At 39.0% G+C, this 15,324-nt stretch overlaps 4 protein-coding genes across 7 annotated transcripts; 3 read left to right on the top strand and 1 right to left on the bottom strand.

Moving 5' to 3' along the window:
* The first annotated feature begins 62 nt into the window (after nucleotides 1–62).
* LOC6573047 (chromobox protein homolog 1) lies at nucleotides 63–933 on the top strand. The gene has a single exon (XM_001999106.4). The coding sequence runs from the start codon at nucleotides 150–152 to the stop codon at nucleotides 852–854; it is 705 nt and encodes a 234-aa protein (XP_001999142.1). The 5' UTR covers nucleotides 63–149; the 3' UTR covers nucleotides 855–933.
* Nucleotides 865–2,013, bottom strand: LOC6573046 (mitochondrial GTPase 1). Its single transcript, XM_001999105.4, has 2 exons — nucleotides 1,759–2,013; nucleotides 865–1,693 (listed from the first exon to the last, which is right to left on the bottom strand). The coding sequence occupies exons 1-2, from the start codon at nucleotides 1,955–1,957 to the stop codon at nucleotides 927–929; spliced, it is 966 nt and encodes a 321-aa protein (XP_001999141.1). The 5' UTR covers nucleotides 1,958–2,013; the 3' UTR covers nucleotides 865–926.
* A 132-nt stretch (nucleotides 2,014–2,145) lies between these two features.
* On the top strand, nucleotides 2,146–4,343 carry LOC6573045 (mitogen-activated protein kinase kinase kinase 7). 2 transcript variants are annotated; one of them, XM_032728031.2, is made up of 7 exons: nucleotides 2,307–2,399; nucleotides 2,472–2,768; nucleotides 2,822–2,992; nucleotides 3,055–3,190; nucleotides 3,274–3,816; nucleotides 3,890–4,094; nucleotides 4,149–4,343. In XM_032728031.2, the coding sequence occupies exons 5-7, from the start codon at nucleotides 3,605–3,607 to the stop codon at nucleotides 4,308–4,310; spliced, it is 579 nt and encodes a 192-aa protein (XP_032583922.1). In that variant the 5' UTR covers nucleotides 2,307–2,399; nucleotides 2,472–2,768; nucleotides 2,822–2,992; nucleotides 3,055–3,190; nucleotides 3,274–3,604; the 3' UTR covers nucleotides 4,311–4,343. The 2 variants fall into 2 exon arrangements, with proteins under 2 accessions (XP_001999140.2, XP_032583922.1); XM_001999104.4 differs by lacking the exons at nucleotides 3,890–4,094; nucleotides 4,149–4,343 and having other exon boundaries at nucleotides 2,146–2,399; nucleotides 3,274–3,562.
* A 235-nt stretch (nucleotides 4,344–4,578) lies between these two features.
* On the top strand, nucleotides 4,579–11,984 carry LOC6573043 (facilitated trehalose transporter Tret1-2 homolog). Of its 3 annotated transcripts, none has more exons than XM_001999102.4 (6): nucleotides 4,579–4,894; nucleotides 8,901–9,012; nucleotides 9,075–9,260; nucleotides 10,232–10,417; nucleotides 10,480–10,724; nucleotides 10,789–11,984. In XM_001999102.4, exons 1-6 carry the CDS (start codon nucleotides 4,868–4,870, stop codon nucleotides 11,557–11,559), a joined length of 1,527 nt encoding a protein of 508 aa, XP_001999138.1. In that variant the 5' UTR covers nucleotides 4,579–4,867; the 3' UTR covers nucleotides 11,560–11,984. The 3 variants fall into 3 exon arrangements, with proteins under 3 accessions (XP_001999138.1, XP_015022206.1, XP_015022205.1); XM_015166720.3 differs by lacking the exon at nucleotides 4,579–4,894 and adding an exon at nucleotides 8,305–8,443; XM_015166719.2 differs by lacking the exon at nucleotides 4,579–4,894 and having other exon boundaries at nucleotides 8,736–9,012.
* The last annotated feature ends 3,340 nt before the right edge of the window (nucleotides 11,985–15,324 follow it).

Here is a 15,324-nt window from a genome sequence, read left to right on the forward strand (position 1 = left end):
TGGTTAACAGCGAATCCAATCGAGCTTCGAGAGAACCGAATAGTCGTCGTGTGCGATACATCGATATATTGTTTCGCATCACAAGCGAACACATACACATAAACATAAATTATAAACGAAAACAAACAAGAATATAAATTTTCATTACAATGGTAAAAAACGAACCGAATTTTGTTGTTGAGCGCATCGTAGACAAGCGCATCACTTCTGATGGCAAAGTAGAATACTTTATTAAATGGCGTGGCTATCCATCCGGCGATAATACCTGGGAGCCAGAGGAAAACTGCGATTGCCCAGCACTCATACAAAAGTTTGAGGAGTCGCGAGCGAAATCCAAGAAACGCGGTGAAAAAAAACCAAAATGTGAAGAAATACAAAAGCCGCGCGGATACGAACGTGGCTTGGAACTGGCAGAGATTATGGGTGCAACAGATGTAACTGGTGAAATCAAATATCTCGTTAGATGGCAATTTTGTGATGAGTTCGATCTGGTGTCAAGCAGCCAGGTAACCGAGAAAAATCCAGAAATGCTCATCGAATACTATCAGAAAATGGCTCCTTACACCGGCTACATAAATAAACGAATGCAAGGCGTGCCCGAAGAACTACGTGCGACAGCGGCGCAAACAGGTTATGCTGTCAGCAGTGCTCCTTCGGATGCAGTGGAGCCATCCATATGTAATGTGGATTCTGAGCAGCTGCCGCAGATGGAACAAAAGCAGATACCCATTGATGTGCCCGTACAGCAAGAGACTGCGCCAGACACCGAAATGGACAATGTCGGTGTTTCCTATTCCATACCCGTACCGGGTGTGGGTAACATTGCCATTGATGTCCCAATGGTCGACAATTGATACAAGAAGATTTAAGACTAGACATTAAAGTACTTTTATAATTATATTATAAACATTAAAATAAAATTTCAATTAATTACGTTCTTCGTCTAAGTTAATAGCTCCCAGCTGTCCAGTACGAAAGAAGCTAATAAATTTGCGCGCAGCCGCCAATAAATTGGTCATCACCTCCACCTGGCCATTGTATTGCTTGACGCGATGAAACATGGCCTGTTGCTGAGCATATTCTGCCAGCACGGCGCTAATGTTGTCGCTGGGCCCGGAGTGTAGACCAAGCAATTTCACATACTCATAGCGCTCGTGTTTATTTAGCCAATACAGCAGATAGTCGGCTATCAAGTCCTCGCCGACAATATGATCTGGCAGGCAGCCCACCAGCGCCAACTTCATGCCCATTTCATCATCTGTGATTGACGGTTGCAGTATGCCGGGAGTGTCTATCATATAGACAGGTGGCTGTTCCTGGATTTTAATACGTTCACCAACTGATCGCGTAATACCGGCCTCAGCTCCAACGCGTGCCGCGCTGCGTTTTTTGAGGTGCACATTTCGCAGTACATTAATGATGCTGCTCTTGCCCACATTAGGCACTCCAATTATCATAATATTGTGATCGGCACTTTGTGCTCTATTGAATCTACTACTCTCTCCCACTAACTTGGTTGCCAGCGGTAATATATCCAACACGCCTGTGTTACGCTGATCTTTGCAATTGGTAAAGAGAATATGTTTCAGTTCCGGCTGACGTGCACGAAGCTGCTTGAGTATACCACGTTGTTGCTTGCCTCCTAAGAGATCGATCTTATTCAATACTAATATATGGGGCTTTGCGCCATTGCCTATAGGAGGAAATGGAACGTGTTTAACTTATTACAATAATTTGAGAACAATTTGATGTGCTTACCCGTAATTGTATCAAAAAATTGTGAATTTCGGCCGGCTATAGGAATTCGCGCGTCATGTATTTCAACAATGCAATCGACGTTACGCAGCCTTTGTTGTATTTGCCGCATACCCTTAGTCATGTGGCCGGGAAACCAGTTGACGCGTTGATTTCGACTTGGTAGACGGAATACAGTCCGAAAAGGATTCGCCAGCGACATGTTTACGTTCTTAGCGGCAATAACAGCTGTTTGCCTGTGACGTAACAGTTGTCCGTTGAGCAATCGAGATTCGGTATGCACATCTGTTATCGATTAATATATTGCACTTCATTTTCGATTTTAAATGGAAATTTGCACCATTGAGTTCATCACTCAGTAAAAGTATTTGCAAAGAGCAATTGGACCGTTGTGAAGAAGACGTTTTTTTTTTTATATTACAATTTTTTAAATATTACATTCTCACAATCAAAAGAGTATTTGTTTAATGCAATTTTATATATTGTTTATAAATATAATACTCATATAATTAATCTACCTCTTTGCAAATAATTGAACAGCACAAATCGGCACGTCTTATCTTCCTTCAGATATCAGCAAAATCGTTTTTGTTGGAAAATCAAACATGCATTCTATTAAGGCTGATGACTTAAGACTTGGCGAGGTATAATTTAAAAGAAAAATACATATTTTTGTCAATAGAAAATTAAGATATTATGCTCATTTCTTGATCTAGGTACTTGGCGAAGGAAATAACGGAAAAGTTTTTAAGGCCAGATGGCACACAAAAGATGTTGCTGTAAAGGAAATATTTCTACAAAATATAAACAAGTCTACTGATAACGAGATCACAGAACTTTTACGTGCAAATCATGAAAATATAGTGTTTTTGCATGGAACTGCTATAAAGGACAATAGACTTTACCTAGTAATGGAACTAGTGGATGGCGGATCTCTAGAAAATTTGATATATTCCGAACAGATAAATTATGACCTAGCTCATGTTATAAACTGGGCTCTTCAGATAGCTAAGGTATATATTATTATATATTAAATAGTATACCATGACTTTATATTGTTTTATAGGGCATTCAATACATGCATTCCAAGAAGCTAGTTCACCGCGATATTAGACCGTACCATATTTTGCTATGTGATAGTTATCGACATGTGAAGATTTGTGAATTTTCGTTTGTGAGATCCCTGGGTACATCGATGACAAATAATAGGGGCACTGCTACCTATATGGCACCAGAGGTTTCTATTCCATTTTTACGCACACATTAAAAATATAATATTTGCAATTTTATCATTTATAGGTTTTTAGAGGTAAAAAATATACCGAGAAATGTGACGTTTACAGCTATGCAATAGCTTTGTGGGAAATGTTATCGCGAGACAAGCCGTATAACAGCTATGACACGAACCTACAAATATCCAAAGCAGTTCTAGATGGTATGGACCACGATATTCCTGTAGAAAAAAACAAAAAAAGGCAGAATACAAAATGTAATGACAATAAAATTACTTCGTTTTAGGCGAAAGTCCTTCCTTAGATGATATAAAAATTTCTTGTCCGGAGAAAATAAAGGAACTATTGACCAGCTGCTGGAGTACCGATCCAAATGAACGTTATTCCATGACTCAAATTATTGATGTGCTAAGTGAATACCCTATAGTCGTTGAGCAGCTGAGATTGTAAAAGAAAAAGTCAACACCATGATTGAACACATATTCCTTTATTATTAAGTCATTGTTTATTTACTTTTGACATATTTTCTGCACATAATATTTTCATAAGTGCCCCATATATACATATATTCTCATTTTTTCTATTTTGAAATACAAATACACTAATAAAATTGCGAAATGAGTAAAATTTCAATAAAATCAAATTTAAGCCAAGATGACTCTAGTAGTATCGACGTGACATCCATATTTCCGAAAGCATTGCCAGAATTTAAAGTGGGGCCTGTCTATGATGAGTGTGGCTTTACGCTCAATGAGAGGTTGGCTTTAAGACAGGCCTGGAAGCTAATTAAACCATTCGAGCGTCGTTATGGAAAGGAAATTTACTTTGAGTAAGAAAAACCACTTGAAGATTTCCTTATGCAAATTAAAGACAAAAAATCTGGACTAATATCGATTCCGTAGATATCTGATGGAAAATTATAAAGTTACTGACAATTTTCGGATAAAAGGTAAATTGGATATGCATCGTTTGCATGGTCATAGTTTGGCTTTCATGCGCTATTTGAATGCCGTAATCGAGCAAAACGACCCGGTATTCTTTCAAAATATGCTCTTCGACAATCATAATATACACAGCCGTTGTCAAGTGTCTCTAACTCATATGAAGGTACAATTATTGTTCATTTGTTAGGAATTTTGGATTATATTGTCCCATTTACAGGTGCTGTTGGAAGATCTAATTCAATATGTTCTAGAAAAACTAAAGGATGTTTGTTCGGCTTCGTTGGAGAGCGGGTTTCGACGGCTTTTGGAAAAGTTTCAGTTCGATCAGCCCGAAAAATCAAATAGTTTATTTAAGCGCGATGCAAGCGATGATGAATAATAAATTATGAAATCACTCATACGCCATATAGAACCACAATTGATTTTCACTTAAATTCATATCCATCCGGGTTTATAGCGCTCGATCAATCTGTAAATGATCCACATATATGCCATCATCCAGTGAACCCACTGACGGGTCGCCCAAGTCAATACAAAGTAGCGCTATCGGCAGCGCAATGCCAACGCTGACGTCGCTGCCACTGCTGCTGCTGGTTTCGCTGCCGCTGTTGCGATATACATATATCAATTGACGACACGACATCACAGTCGACGCTTTACGCGAGTCTTGGCAGCGTTTTCATTTAGCTCTGCCATTAAGCGCGTTTCCTTTGAGAAATTCAGTTTTGTTTGTGCGCTCAGTGCACCCATCCACACGTCTCGCTACTTAAAGCGTTTCCCATTAAATTTTAGCTGACCGAAATCTAATTCGTTTTAAAAAATAACTAAACAGCCAACTATCAAAATTTTTGCAAACAAAAAAACTAAATAAAATAAAATTTAAATGATTTAAAGTTTGTATGTTTGAAATAAGCTCGTATACTTTATATATTAACTATGGTCGCGACCGAGGATATTAAAAAGGTATGAGTTAATGTACACTCAAAAGGATTTACAACATAAATATGAACACTTTTAGAAAATAAAAAAAAAATAAAAAAAAAATAAAAAAAAAAAACAAGTTTTAGTTTTAAGAATTCGAGTTTTTTATCCACATGAATGGGTCACTCAAAAGTATGCCATGCTTAGCTTCTGCTAAATTGAATAGATTGATGGAATATAAAAAATGTTAAATAATGTTATTTATTTAGTAATATACAATCTATAAGCTAATTTATTACACACATTACGTTAGATATCTTATCTTGAGCACTACATCAAAATTGCTAAATCTAGGCTAGCAACTTGCGCCGAAAATTTCAAAATAACACCGGGCTATAAGATTTCATAAATTGTTAAAACCTCATCCAATCCAAATACCTAAGGTAATGCGTGCTCTACATTTAGTTTTCTGTTTTTATTTCTTTTTATTTTTTCATTTGTATTGTATTCAGAGTCATAAAGGTGCTTCTAGCCTAGAAGCACCCTATGAGCATAAATACAAAAAGGTACTTGACTTTTGAATACGTGTTTGTACATAATACTATTCCAAAGTTTATTGGGTATGCCATGGCTGGGCGTACCCTTGCTTAAAACACTTTTATGATTCCCGAAAAAAAAGGTTATCACAAGTGAAACAGAAGCACAATCAGAATGCGTGAGTTCACGTGTGAACTGACTGACTTTCGATAATGAATGATTCAAGAGCTTTGAATACGATTGATTGATTATCGCACATTGTTTATTCATCGCTCAGCTTTGCTTTTCTATAGATTTTCTAGCTACTGATTTATCCTCTGTTGATAAAAGTAATAATAGTAAAATATATTTAAATATTTTGTCTGTATGAAACTTGTGTTAAACACTTATTAATAACAGAATATTGTTTATTTTATCAACTTGTATGTTTACACTTTGCAGAGCTTTCGCTCTGGACCCTATCACTAGCTTGTTTATGTTTCCCGGACCGGACATTTTTATCTTGCTTATGCGAGCTGTCGAGTAATCTGCGAAGCAACAATAATATTTACATTTCCATTTAGGTCCATATCATGGCCAATGCATTTGCCATAAATAATGCATTTCTCAAATCTATATTATAATATAGCGAATCTTTATCGTTATACACGTTCACGCAGTTAAAAGAGTATATTGGTTTTGTGGAATGCTCGATCTGCCATACGTACGTGCGTCCCATTTACCGCTGAATTACAAACGTAAAATTGGAGGGTGTGAAGGTTCAATTAAGGGAGAATAACTAATTTTGTATAAAAGATTTTGTATTATAGATTAATAAATGTAATATGTGAACGCTCAAAATGCGACACAAATCAAAACAAATTTAGTTTGGATTGCCAGCCTATTTTCTAGCCTCTCATCACTAGCTCTTACATACTTAATTACTTACAAACACACTCACAAATAAGCATGCACATACTTACATACACACTTGCAAACACCACACATATTGCTAAAAAAAAAAATTGTCATATAACAATAACAGTTGTTTTTTTTTTTTTTTTTTTAATGAAATAAATTGTAAGTGATTGTACGCTTGCGTTCGATCATCTGGTACACACCTTCAGGTAAAACTGCAGTTGAATTTCTAATTGACTCTCTGCCCGCCAATGCAAATAGAATCGTATTTTTTACGACATTCATAATCGACATTCCCCACTGAGCCACTGGGCGCTCATACAATAAATTGTAAAGCAAGCCCTTCCTGAGCGCACGAAAGCAAACGCGACGAGCCTTCGTAGCGTCTTCGTGCGCACGAGGCGCATCGGCGCCAAGAGCGCGGCCGATTGCCGCTATGTCGCTATGTCGCTGTGGATGTCGATGCCGATGCTGCTGCTGCTACTGCCAACGATTGCACTTGACATTGGGCCATCGGTAAAGGGGAATCGGCAAAATGTAAACAGAGCAAAGCAAACAGCGCAAAAATAATTAGCATGTGATGCGCCTCTTTTGCCTTGTGGTGGGTGGGTGTGTCTGAGTCTTTGCTCGGCAAGTGCATAGGCTCTACCTCTCATACACACACTCTATCTCTCTCTCGCTCGCTCCTTCTCTTGCTGAGCGACCTGTTGTTGTCATTATGGCGACAGGTTTATTTGGCATTTGAATTGCAATTGACGCCATTAAATGCAATTACGTTTGCATAGTATACGTATTTTCCAATTAAACATTCCGTTTTGATAACAGCTGAAGTGCTCGTTTGCATTCCTGAAAAGGATTTCCATTTAACACTTAAATAACTGAAAAAAAACAACTATTTTTCAATTTGTATTTTCTACTCAGCTATTAGGCGGATCTGATCAACACAATTTGTAATTATGCATGCACATACGTATTTCCCACTATTTATACATGCATACATATGCATATATACACACATGTCTATATGTAACTGTAAGTGTACGATTTCAAATGCTTTCACCTGACGCATTTGGTTGTCGTCGAATGCATTTTTGGCAAGTGCAACAGCAACGCAATTTTTTATAGACATTACAGGAAGCGTTTGTTTGCTTGGACCAAGCGGCGTATGCGTAACATTTCTCTGAGCATATGTTTATTATGAAATCGTATAGAATTTTCTGAAATTTTTTTATTTTTTTTTGCAGCTGCGACCATAAAAGATTTATGAATATTTATTATTTTAGACATGTTGATTTATGACCGAGGGAAATTCGTAGTTGCTTTTACATTTGCTTTCTTAAACTCTCTCTCTCTCTTTTATTTCATACCATTGGACTCCCAAAGAATGTAGACGAGGCACTGTTCTATTATGTCTGACGTCAAATTTTAAATGTACTGCAATTTTGTTGGCAAAACAATGCAAAATAAATATTTTTTTCGCAACAAATTTGGAATACACTAAGTAAAGGCAAAAAAAAAAAAAAAAAAAAAAAAAAGAAAGACTGACTTAGTGAATTTGAAATGAAATTTTTAAATTATAAATATTTATTTATATAGAATTTATTTATAGCAAATTAACTAATGAAAGTCAAACTTATTTATTATTAACAATAGGAATACACTTATGTTTAATCCATAATCTATCTATTCTTCGACACCAATTTCTATCTAAAAACCAAATCTATTCAATTGTTTGCGTGTTACATATATGCTCATTAAGAGCAGATGCCTTGGCATCTTTAGGGTAGCAGCAAAAATAGAAGCCCCGCAAATACCTCAAGAAACGAGAAGAAAATTCGCTTTTCGAAGAGTCGCCGAAACAGTCTTCTCCAACTGTGTTGGCCGTACGGACCAAAACACTCGAGACGAGGCGTCAACTAATTTTAGCGAAAAAGACATTTCTATGCGGATATCTATAGAAAAGTTTATACAGATAATATACCGATAATATATATAAATAAATATAAAAATATATATTTATATATATATAGATAATAATTTGAAGTCGTTAGTCGTTTTGTGTTTATGTAACGCGTTTCGGGATATTTCAATTCATTTCGGATAAACCCTACAATGGACTCAGATAAAGTTGTGGGCGCCATGGCGCGCTGGTGGCAGGTAAAGGCCAAATGTTGCTCTGATTCTAATTCTAGTGCCGCAAATATCAAAACATTCAAATGAACACACCTTCTTTTTTAAAAATAAACACACACACAAACACTCGCACACTGTGCCTTACGTATTTATTAAAATTTCTGTTGGATTTGCCTAAATATTTTGATTATCTTTTGCGTATTCGTGTGCGCCGTCGTATTTTGACCTCTAATTGCTCTTTATCGGGCAACCGGGAGTTCTTAAGAGCTGTAAGCAATATTATGCTGCCATAAATACTCTTCATTGTAGACCATACCGCCTTGATGAAATGGCCCACAATGCCCAGCCCCATCTTGTGCAGAAACTGGCTTCTCTTGGCCTAGTTTGTGACACGGCACGTGTGGGCGTATACGCAAATAGATTCGCCTCAGAATTCAATGGACGATACAATTTCAATTTCGTTTCTCTCTCTTTTTATCAGACCGTTAGCCAAGAGGATAATGATGGCCTGTCACACAATCCAATGCTCTACGATCCACTGGATGGCGTCGTGAAGACCTCCAAGACCCGCCAATATATAGCAGCACTTATCAGTGAGACCAAACGATCGAGGATGGCAAGAATGATCTCATAACTGTGCTCTATATCTTCACAGTTTGCCTGGGCGCTGTTGCTGCGGGCACTGCCTTGGCCTGGACCAGTCCCGTGCTGCCTCAAATCAGTGCGCCCGTAGTTAATAGCAGTACAATAGTGACTCCGACCAACTCCACTGGAAATGAGACTAGCCCAGTTAGCCCACCCATACCGCACGATGATCAACTACAACTAACTGTCGCCCAACGTAAGTTTCTTTTATATCGCTATGCTTACATATAAAAGTATTATCGGGGGCAATTTATGACTTTAATCTGTGTTCATTTGATATCACAAGGCTCATTCGAAGAATTTATACACTTCTCGCCATGAAATTTACAAGGTATAAAAGTAACCTGTTGAAGATTTTTAATATATGTAAGCTTATTATCTGCATATGTGTTTAGAATCAAAAATATTGTACTTATACCAGCCATTCGATCTCCGAAATAATTATCTGGAAACTGATCTTAGATTTTAGTTAACAAATGAAAAAATAGAGCCTTAGTTAGACCCCAATTCAACTTGACGTCTTTTAATTTCATTTATTTATGAGAAATATATTATTAGACAATATAAGGGTATAGGAATAACTGTATTTAATGCATTTATTATCATGTGAGTCGCTGTAAGTTTCATGATGTCACCACTCAATATATTTATTTGCCTTAAACTGTATTGCAGAGTTGTCAAATGAAAGTACTTTTAATTGTATCATACATGTATTCCATTTTTGCCCAATTCAGTTCATTCATGATGTATAATCCCTAAATATATTTACTAGTAACAGATGAGAAAACTTCCGTTTATAATTTTACTCCTTGGTTTTAACAGGCTAAGCTGAACACTGGTCATCAATGAGTCAATTAGTCAGATTTGCAGTTCGACAACTGTCGTTTCACTTACATAAGAGTTTACTCCCAGAACTGAAAATTTCGATATCCCACAGCTTAGCCAATGTCTTGAGTCTTAATCATTCAATCAATCAGAGCAAACAGTATATATGAATTATTATAATATGATAACTGTTTCAATTACAAATTAATTTGATTATATTTTATCATCAACCAGCAGTCAATCAATTAGGTCGATCGCGCAATCGATCAATCTTTCAGTCAGGGCAAACAGTATTACACGTGTAGATTGATGATAATTGATTTTTGCGTTGTTTACTTTCAGAGACTTGGGTTAGTTCACTACTGGCCATTGGGGCCTTCTTGGGCGCTCTACCCACGGGCTATATAGCCGATGCAATTGGCAGACGTTACACGGCAATGGCGATGGATGTCCCGTTCATTTTGGCCTGGCTATCGATCAGCTTTGCCAAGTCAGCCGGTTGGCTGTACTTTGGCCGCTTTCTAATTGGTAAGTTCAACAACTCATCTGTCGATTCATTTGTATGACAATTTTTCTTCGATCTCCCTTAGGCATATCGACGGGCAGCTTTTGTGTGGTGGCGCCGATGTACATCTCAGAGATAGCTGAGACTAGCATTCGCGGCACGCTGGGCACGCTCTTCCAGCTGCTGCTCACCATGGGCATACTCTTCATTTATGTGGTCGGCTCCATGGTCTCGTGGACTACGCTCAGCATTCTGTGCCTCTTTGTGCCGATTGCTCTGCTCGTGGGCATGGTCATGCTGCCAGAGACACCTGTTTACCTGCTTAAGAAGGTGAGCCGTTACTCAACGTGATATTTCCCTGCAAGTTCATTGACTTTTCTGATTTCTTTGACAGGGTCGCCGCGCGGAGGCAGCGTTGTCCCTCAAGTGGCTGTGGGGTCGCTACTGCGACTCGCGCAGCGCCATTCAGGTCATACAAAACGACTTGGATCAGACGGGCGCAGATGCCTCGTTCCTGGACCTGTTCACCAATCGTGGTGCACGCAACGGACTCATCATTTCCATCCTGCTGATGTTCTTCCAGCAATTCTCGGGCATCAATGCGGTCATATTCTACACGGAATCCATATTCAAGTCGGCCGGCAGCAGCCTGGACGCCTCCATTTGCTCCATCATTGTAGGCGTGGTGCAGGTGATCATGACGCTGACCTCATCGCTGCTGATCGAACGAGCCGGCCGCAAGATGCTGCTGCTCTTCAGCAGCACCGTGATGACCATTTGCCTGGCCATGCTGGGCGCCTACTTTGACATGAAGGAGAGCGGCAAGGATGTCTCGCACATTGGCTGGCTGCCGTTGCTCTGCATGGTGCTGTTCATCATTACCTTCTCGGTGGGCTACGGACCCATACCATGGCTGATGATGGGCGAGCTCTTCATGCCCGATGTCCGTGCCACCGCCGTGGCGCTCACTGTCATGGCCAACTGGCTGTGTGTGTTTGTGGTGACCAAATGCTTCGGCATCATGATAACAGAGTGGGGCTCGGATGTAACGTTCTGGTTCTTTGCCGGCTGCATGGCCCTGGCTACGGTTTATGTGGCCGTAGCCGTGGTGGAAACAAAGGGCCGAAGTTCCAGTCAAATACAAACGTGGCTCAGCGGACATTAAAAATAGAGATTTCTGTGAGAATCTTGAGGGCGTCTGCCATGTGTACATACGTGGCCAGGACACGGAGAGGGTGCAGGCGCATATTACGCACACGCCGCGTGTCACACGAAATGTACAACATTTATCCATATGGTTACTCTGCTTAACTGTAGTTCAATTATTTCCTAAGTACTCAGTCAACTCAAAGAGATTCGCTTAGCTTTTTATGTACTCTATTCTATGTAAATATATATATATATATATATATATATATGTGTGTGTTAGGTGTGCGGCTGTAAAGACATGTGCTTATATTTATTTACATATTTAATTATATATATGTATATATTTGAAATGTCTGGGTCTGTATATAATATTGCCAATAAAGCACTTCAATCATGTTGTAATGCATGAGCTGATGCATTGGCCCCAGCCGATAACCCAACGGCCGCTTACGATGGGCTGCATTTGGCGCCTGCCAATGCAATGGCAACGCCCCTTCGAATCTGCGGCTGTCATAACAAACCCGATTACTTTTTTCCCTGCTGGACACGCCCACAATTGGCGCCGTATACAATCGCAAGCCGATGCCCACTGGCCTTGCACTTGGCCTTCGTTCATTTGGCAAGGCCTTCAATTGATCGGTAGATAGATAGATCGACGCACCGACGCAAATTGATTCTAATAGATTCTAATAATATATACATAAAATATAAAATAAATATATTAATTATAAATAGACGTTGGAAATTATCCATATTTGGTAAATCTACAATTGCATATATGCGTTCTATGCGATTCTCAAAAATACAAACAAAGTCTCCAATCCTGATTTACCAAGTATTTGTGAAAACCCTTGGCGAATGCAGATTGATAACATTGATATGAAGCCAAATTATATGTATAAAAACGCATCAGCTCTTTGGTGCGGTTGCTTTACTCTAATTAATCACATTTTACCGAGTCAATGTACTGCATTCAAAGCAAAGTAACGTTTAATTGATCAACAACGCAACATCATACCCCGCTGAGTTGGGAAACCCAGTTTAGAATCCCAAAAAAACCAAACGTGCCACGCGTCAGGTGCGAATGTCTTCCTTTCCAAAAATGTATACTCAAATACAATAATTAAGCGAGCCTCTTGAAAAAATCTATATGCGAGCATGTATAAGTTTTTGTTTACAATCGATTGTATTAAATTATTTATTCTGTGCTTTAGCCGATTCCGGCAGGAATCACTCGTCTCTGTGATGACGCATTTATAGAAGCACAACAAATGAAACATACTGATTGCCCACATCGGTGTCATTTTAATTAGTCGGCACGCACGATTATAATACCTAAAATCCGTACGAGTCTCGTTGAGAAATTTAACTGTAGCAAATTGTACGCTGCATATCAATTAACTTCCTTAAACTGTTTGGTTACTTAGCTTTTATGCAAAGCTATCTTTAATTCACCGCAGTCAAATGTAATTGGAAAGATTTAACCTCGGAACAGCATACTTATCTTAGGTTCATCTGCCACACATATTTCAGTTTTTGTTTTTAGCAGGCACAGCTTCTTTACACAATTATTTATTATTAACTCCACACAATTCAGATGTTGATTCTCCACTAGTGCCCGTACATGATAAGCCATATTTGTACACGAAAAGTTGATCCCACTTCTGATGTCGGATATTTCTGTAGTTCAGATTATTTTGTGGAGTGCAGCGTGTTCCTGCACTGTTGCCCTTCTTCCTCTTGCTAATCAACTGTCTGATTTTCACTAGTACGTTCGATTACATCCATCGTAACCAACTGGCAACCTCGTGGGAACCACACTCGATATTAGTGTTAAATAACATCTCACTCAATCAATATTACCCAATACTATGCATGAACCGATATATCGATAAGATATTCTATTCGAATAATACCGTTATTAGTTTTAAGGGATTTGCGAATCAGCTGCTTGTCAGTATGGCTGGCCCTAAACCTTGAACTCGTATACATGCATGTGTATACGCGCGCACACACACGCACACACATACGTATCAACAGCTGTACCGCAAAGACAGTGATCGCAAAATTTTGTTGCATACTTTTAGGCGGCTCGATATAAAATATGTCTCCACAGAGGTATATTATTGTGTCCTTCTCTCTTGCAATGTGTAAGCTAAAATGGTTTTGCTTTATTTATTTTCTGCGAAAGATGTCATAAATATGTATGTATAAACTAAGCACTGGCTATCAGCGTGCATTAGCTGTGGCAGTCGAAAATGGCATTATTAATTTCGTTATAAAATCTCTCCTCCTGCTGCCAGCAAGACAGTAGATTATGTTGCCAGCAATAATACTTACAAGTATATAATAAAGAGAGATAGCAATATGTGCACATAAGCGCTCTTCAATATACATTATGTCGTTGCTCATTTTCTCAGCCGTCATTGCGCCAGGAGATTCGCTTTGATTGCGCCAGTCAACAGTCGCAACGGTCGCAGTCAAAATCGATACAAAAATAAGAATAAAAAGAAAAAAAACGTGAAATATATTCAGTCAAGCAAAGGATACATCAACAGAATGAAATGGCAACTGTTGTTGGCGCCATTTACCGACGCCCAAGGCCCAACGCCCAGCGCACATTTGCATATTTCATTTCAAATGTCAAAGAAATCTCAACTTTTTGTCCCTCGGCCATACTACGCCGCGCCTTGAATGTGCCCTGAATATGCGTACTTAAACAGACTCCAATGATTACGGCTCGAGCATTTGGCGACTGCAGGTGCTTATGGATCTCATAGAAACTTCAAGTTAATGCAAATTGCTCTTGACTCCATTGTCTTTCATGCATATCGATGATATGTGCTCATATGTCTTTCATAGTCCGCATTGGCAGTGACTGCACGATGTGACTTAATTCCCATGCCTAGCAGTCAGCCAGGCTGCCAGGCATCCAACCAGTCAGTCAGTCAGTCAGTCAGTCAGTCAGTCAGTTGGCGTCGTCCTTGCCTCGTTGTCGCATTTGACGTCACTTTTGCCCCATGTGCATATTTACGTGCCTTTTGTCTTGCTTCTGGGAGCAGGGCTGCTCTCGACACATTCACGCCAAGTTAGACAGTTATAAGACTGCTGCAAGGTTTTGATATGGATTCAAGAGGCATTCAAAATAAATATTCTTAAATTTCTGTCAAAACATATTTGATTGTATTATCCAACTGCTTTTTTTATCCTTTCGAATTGTGTGCTATGCAAATATATTCCCATATTCCTGGAATTTATCTTATCAATTTCTCAATCTACATTTTTTTCAAGAATCTATCGACTTAGCAGTCACATGCTCTATTTACTAATGTCTAGTCAACAGGTTGAGCCCAACTCGGCTGCATTGCTCTAACCACTCCAGCCCATCGTCTATGCACCTCCTACGCGTATACACAATATGAACACGTTCTGGCAATAGTGAAGCCGCACCGAGCAAAAAGTCCTTACTACACTCTTTTGGTATTAGCGCTGTTGCCATGTTATGGTCCTAACTATGGTAACCCCGTACATTGAATGTGCCTTTGAGCGTTGCTTGCGTGGGATTGATATGTCCTGTCCTTTACTGTCCTGTCTTGTTCTGTCTGTGTCTGTGCATGTATCTGTGTCTGTGTTTGTGGTGAGCATTCACGCAGCGATAGAGGTTGGCGTGTTTAAAGCGCGCTTAGCCAACATCAACAACAATAAAGAGGAAAGGAGAAAAAATGTTGAAGCAGAAAAACAGTTTTAGGAGTGGGCTAGAGCTAAGAATACTCAGTAAATA

This window comes from Drosophila mojavensis, unplaced genomic scaffold (assembly GCF_018153725.1).
Source record: "Drosophila mojavensis isolate 15081-1352.22 unplaced genomic scaffold, ASM1815372v1 contig_16, whole genome shotgun sequence".
In the NCBI taxonomy this organism is placed as follows: Eukaryota; Metazoa; Arthropoda; class Insecta; order Diptera; family Drosophilidae; genus Drosophila; species Drosophila mojavensis.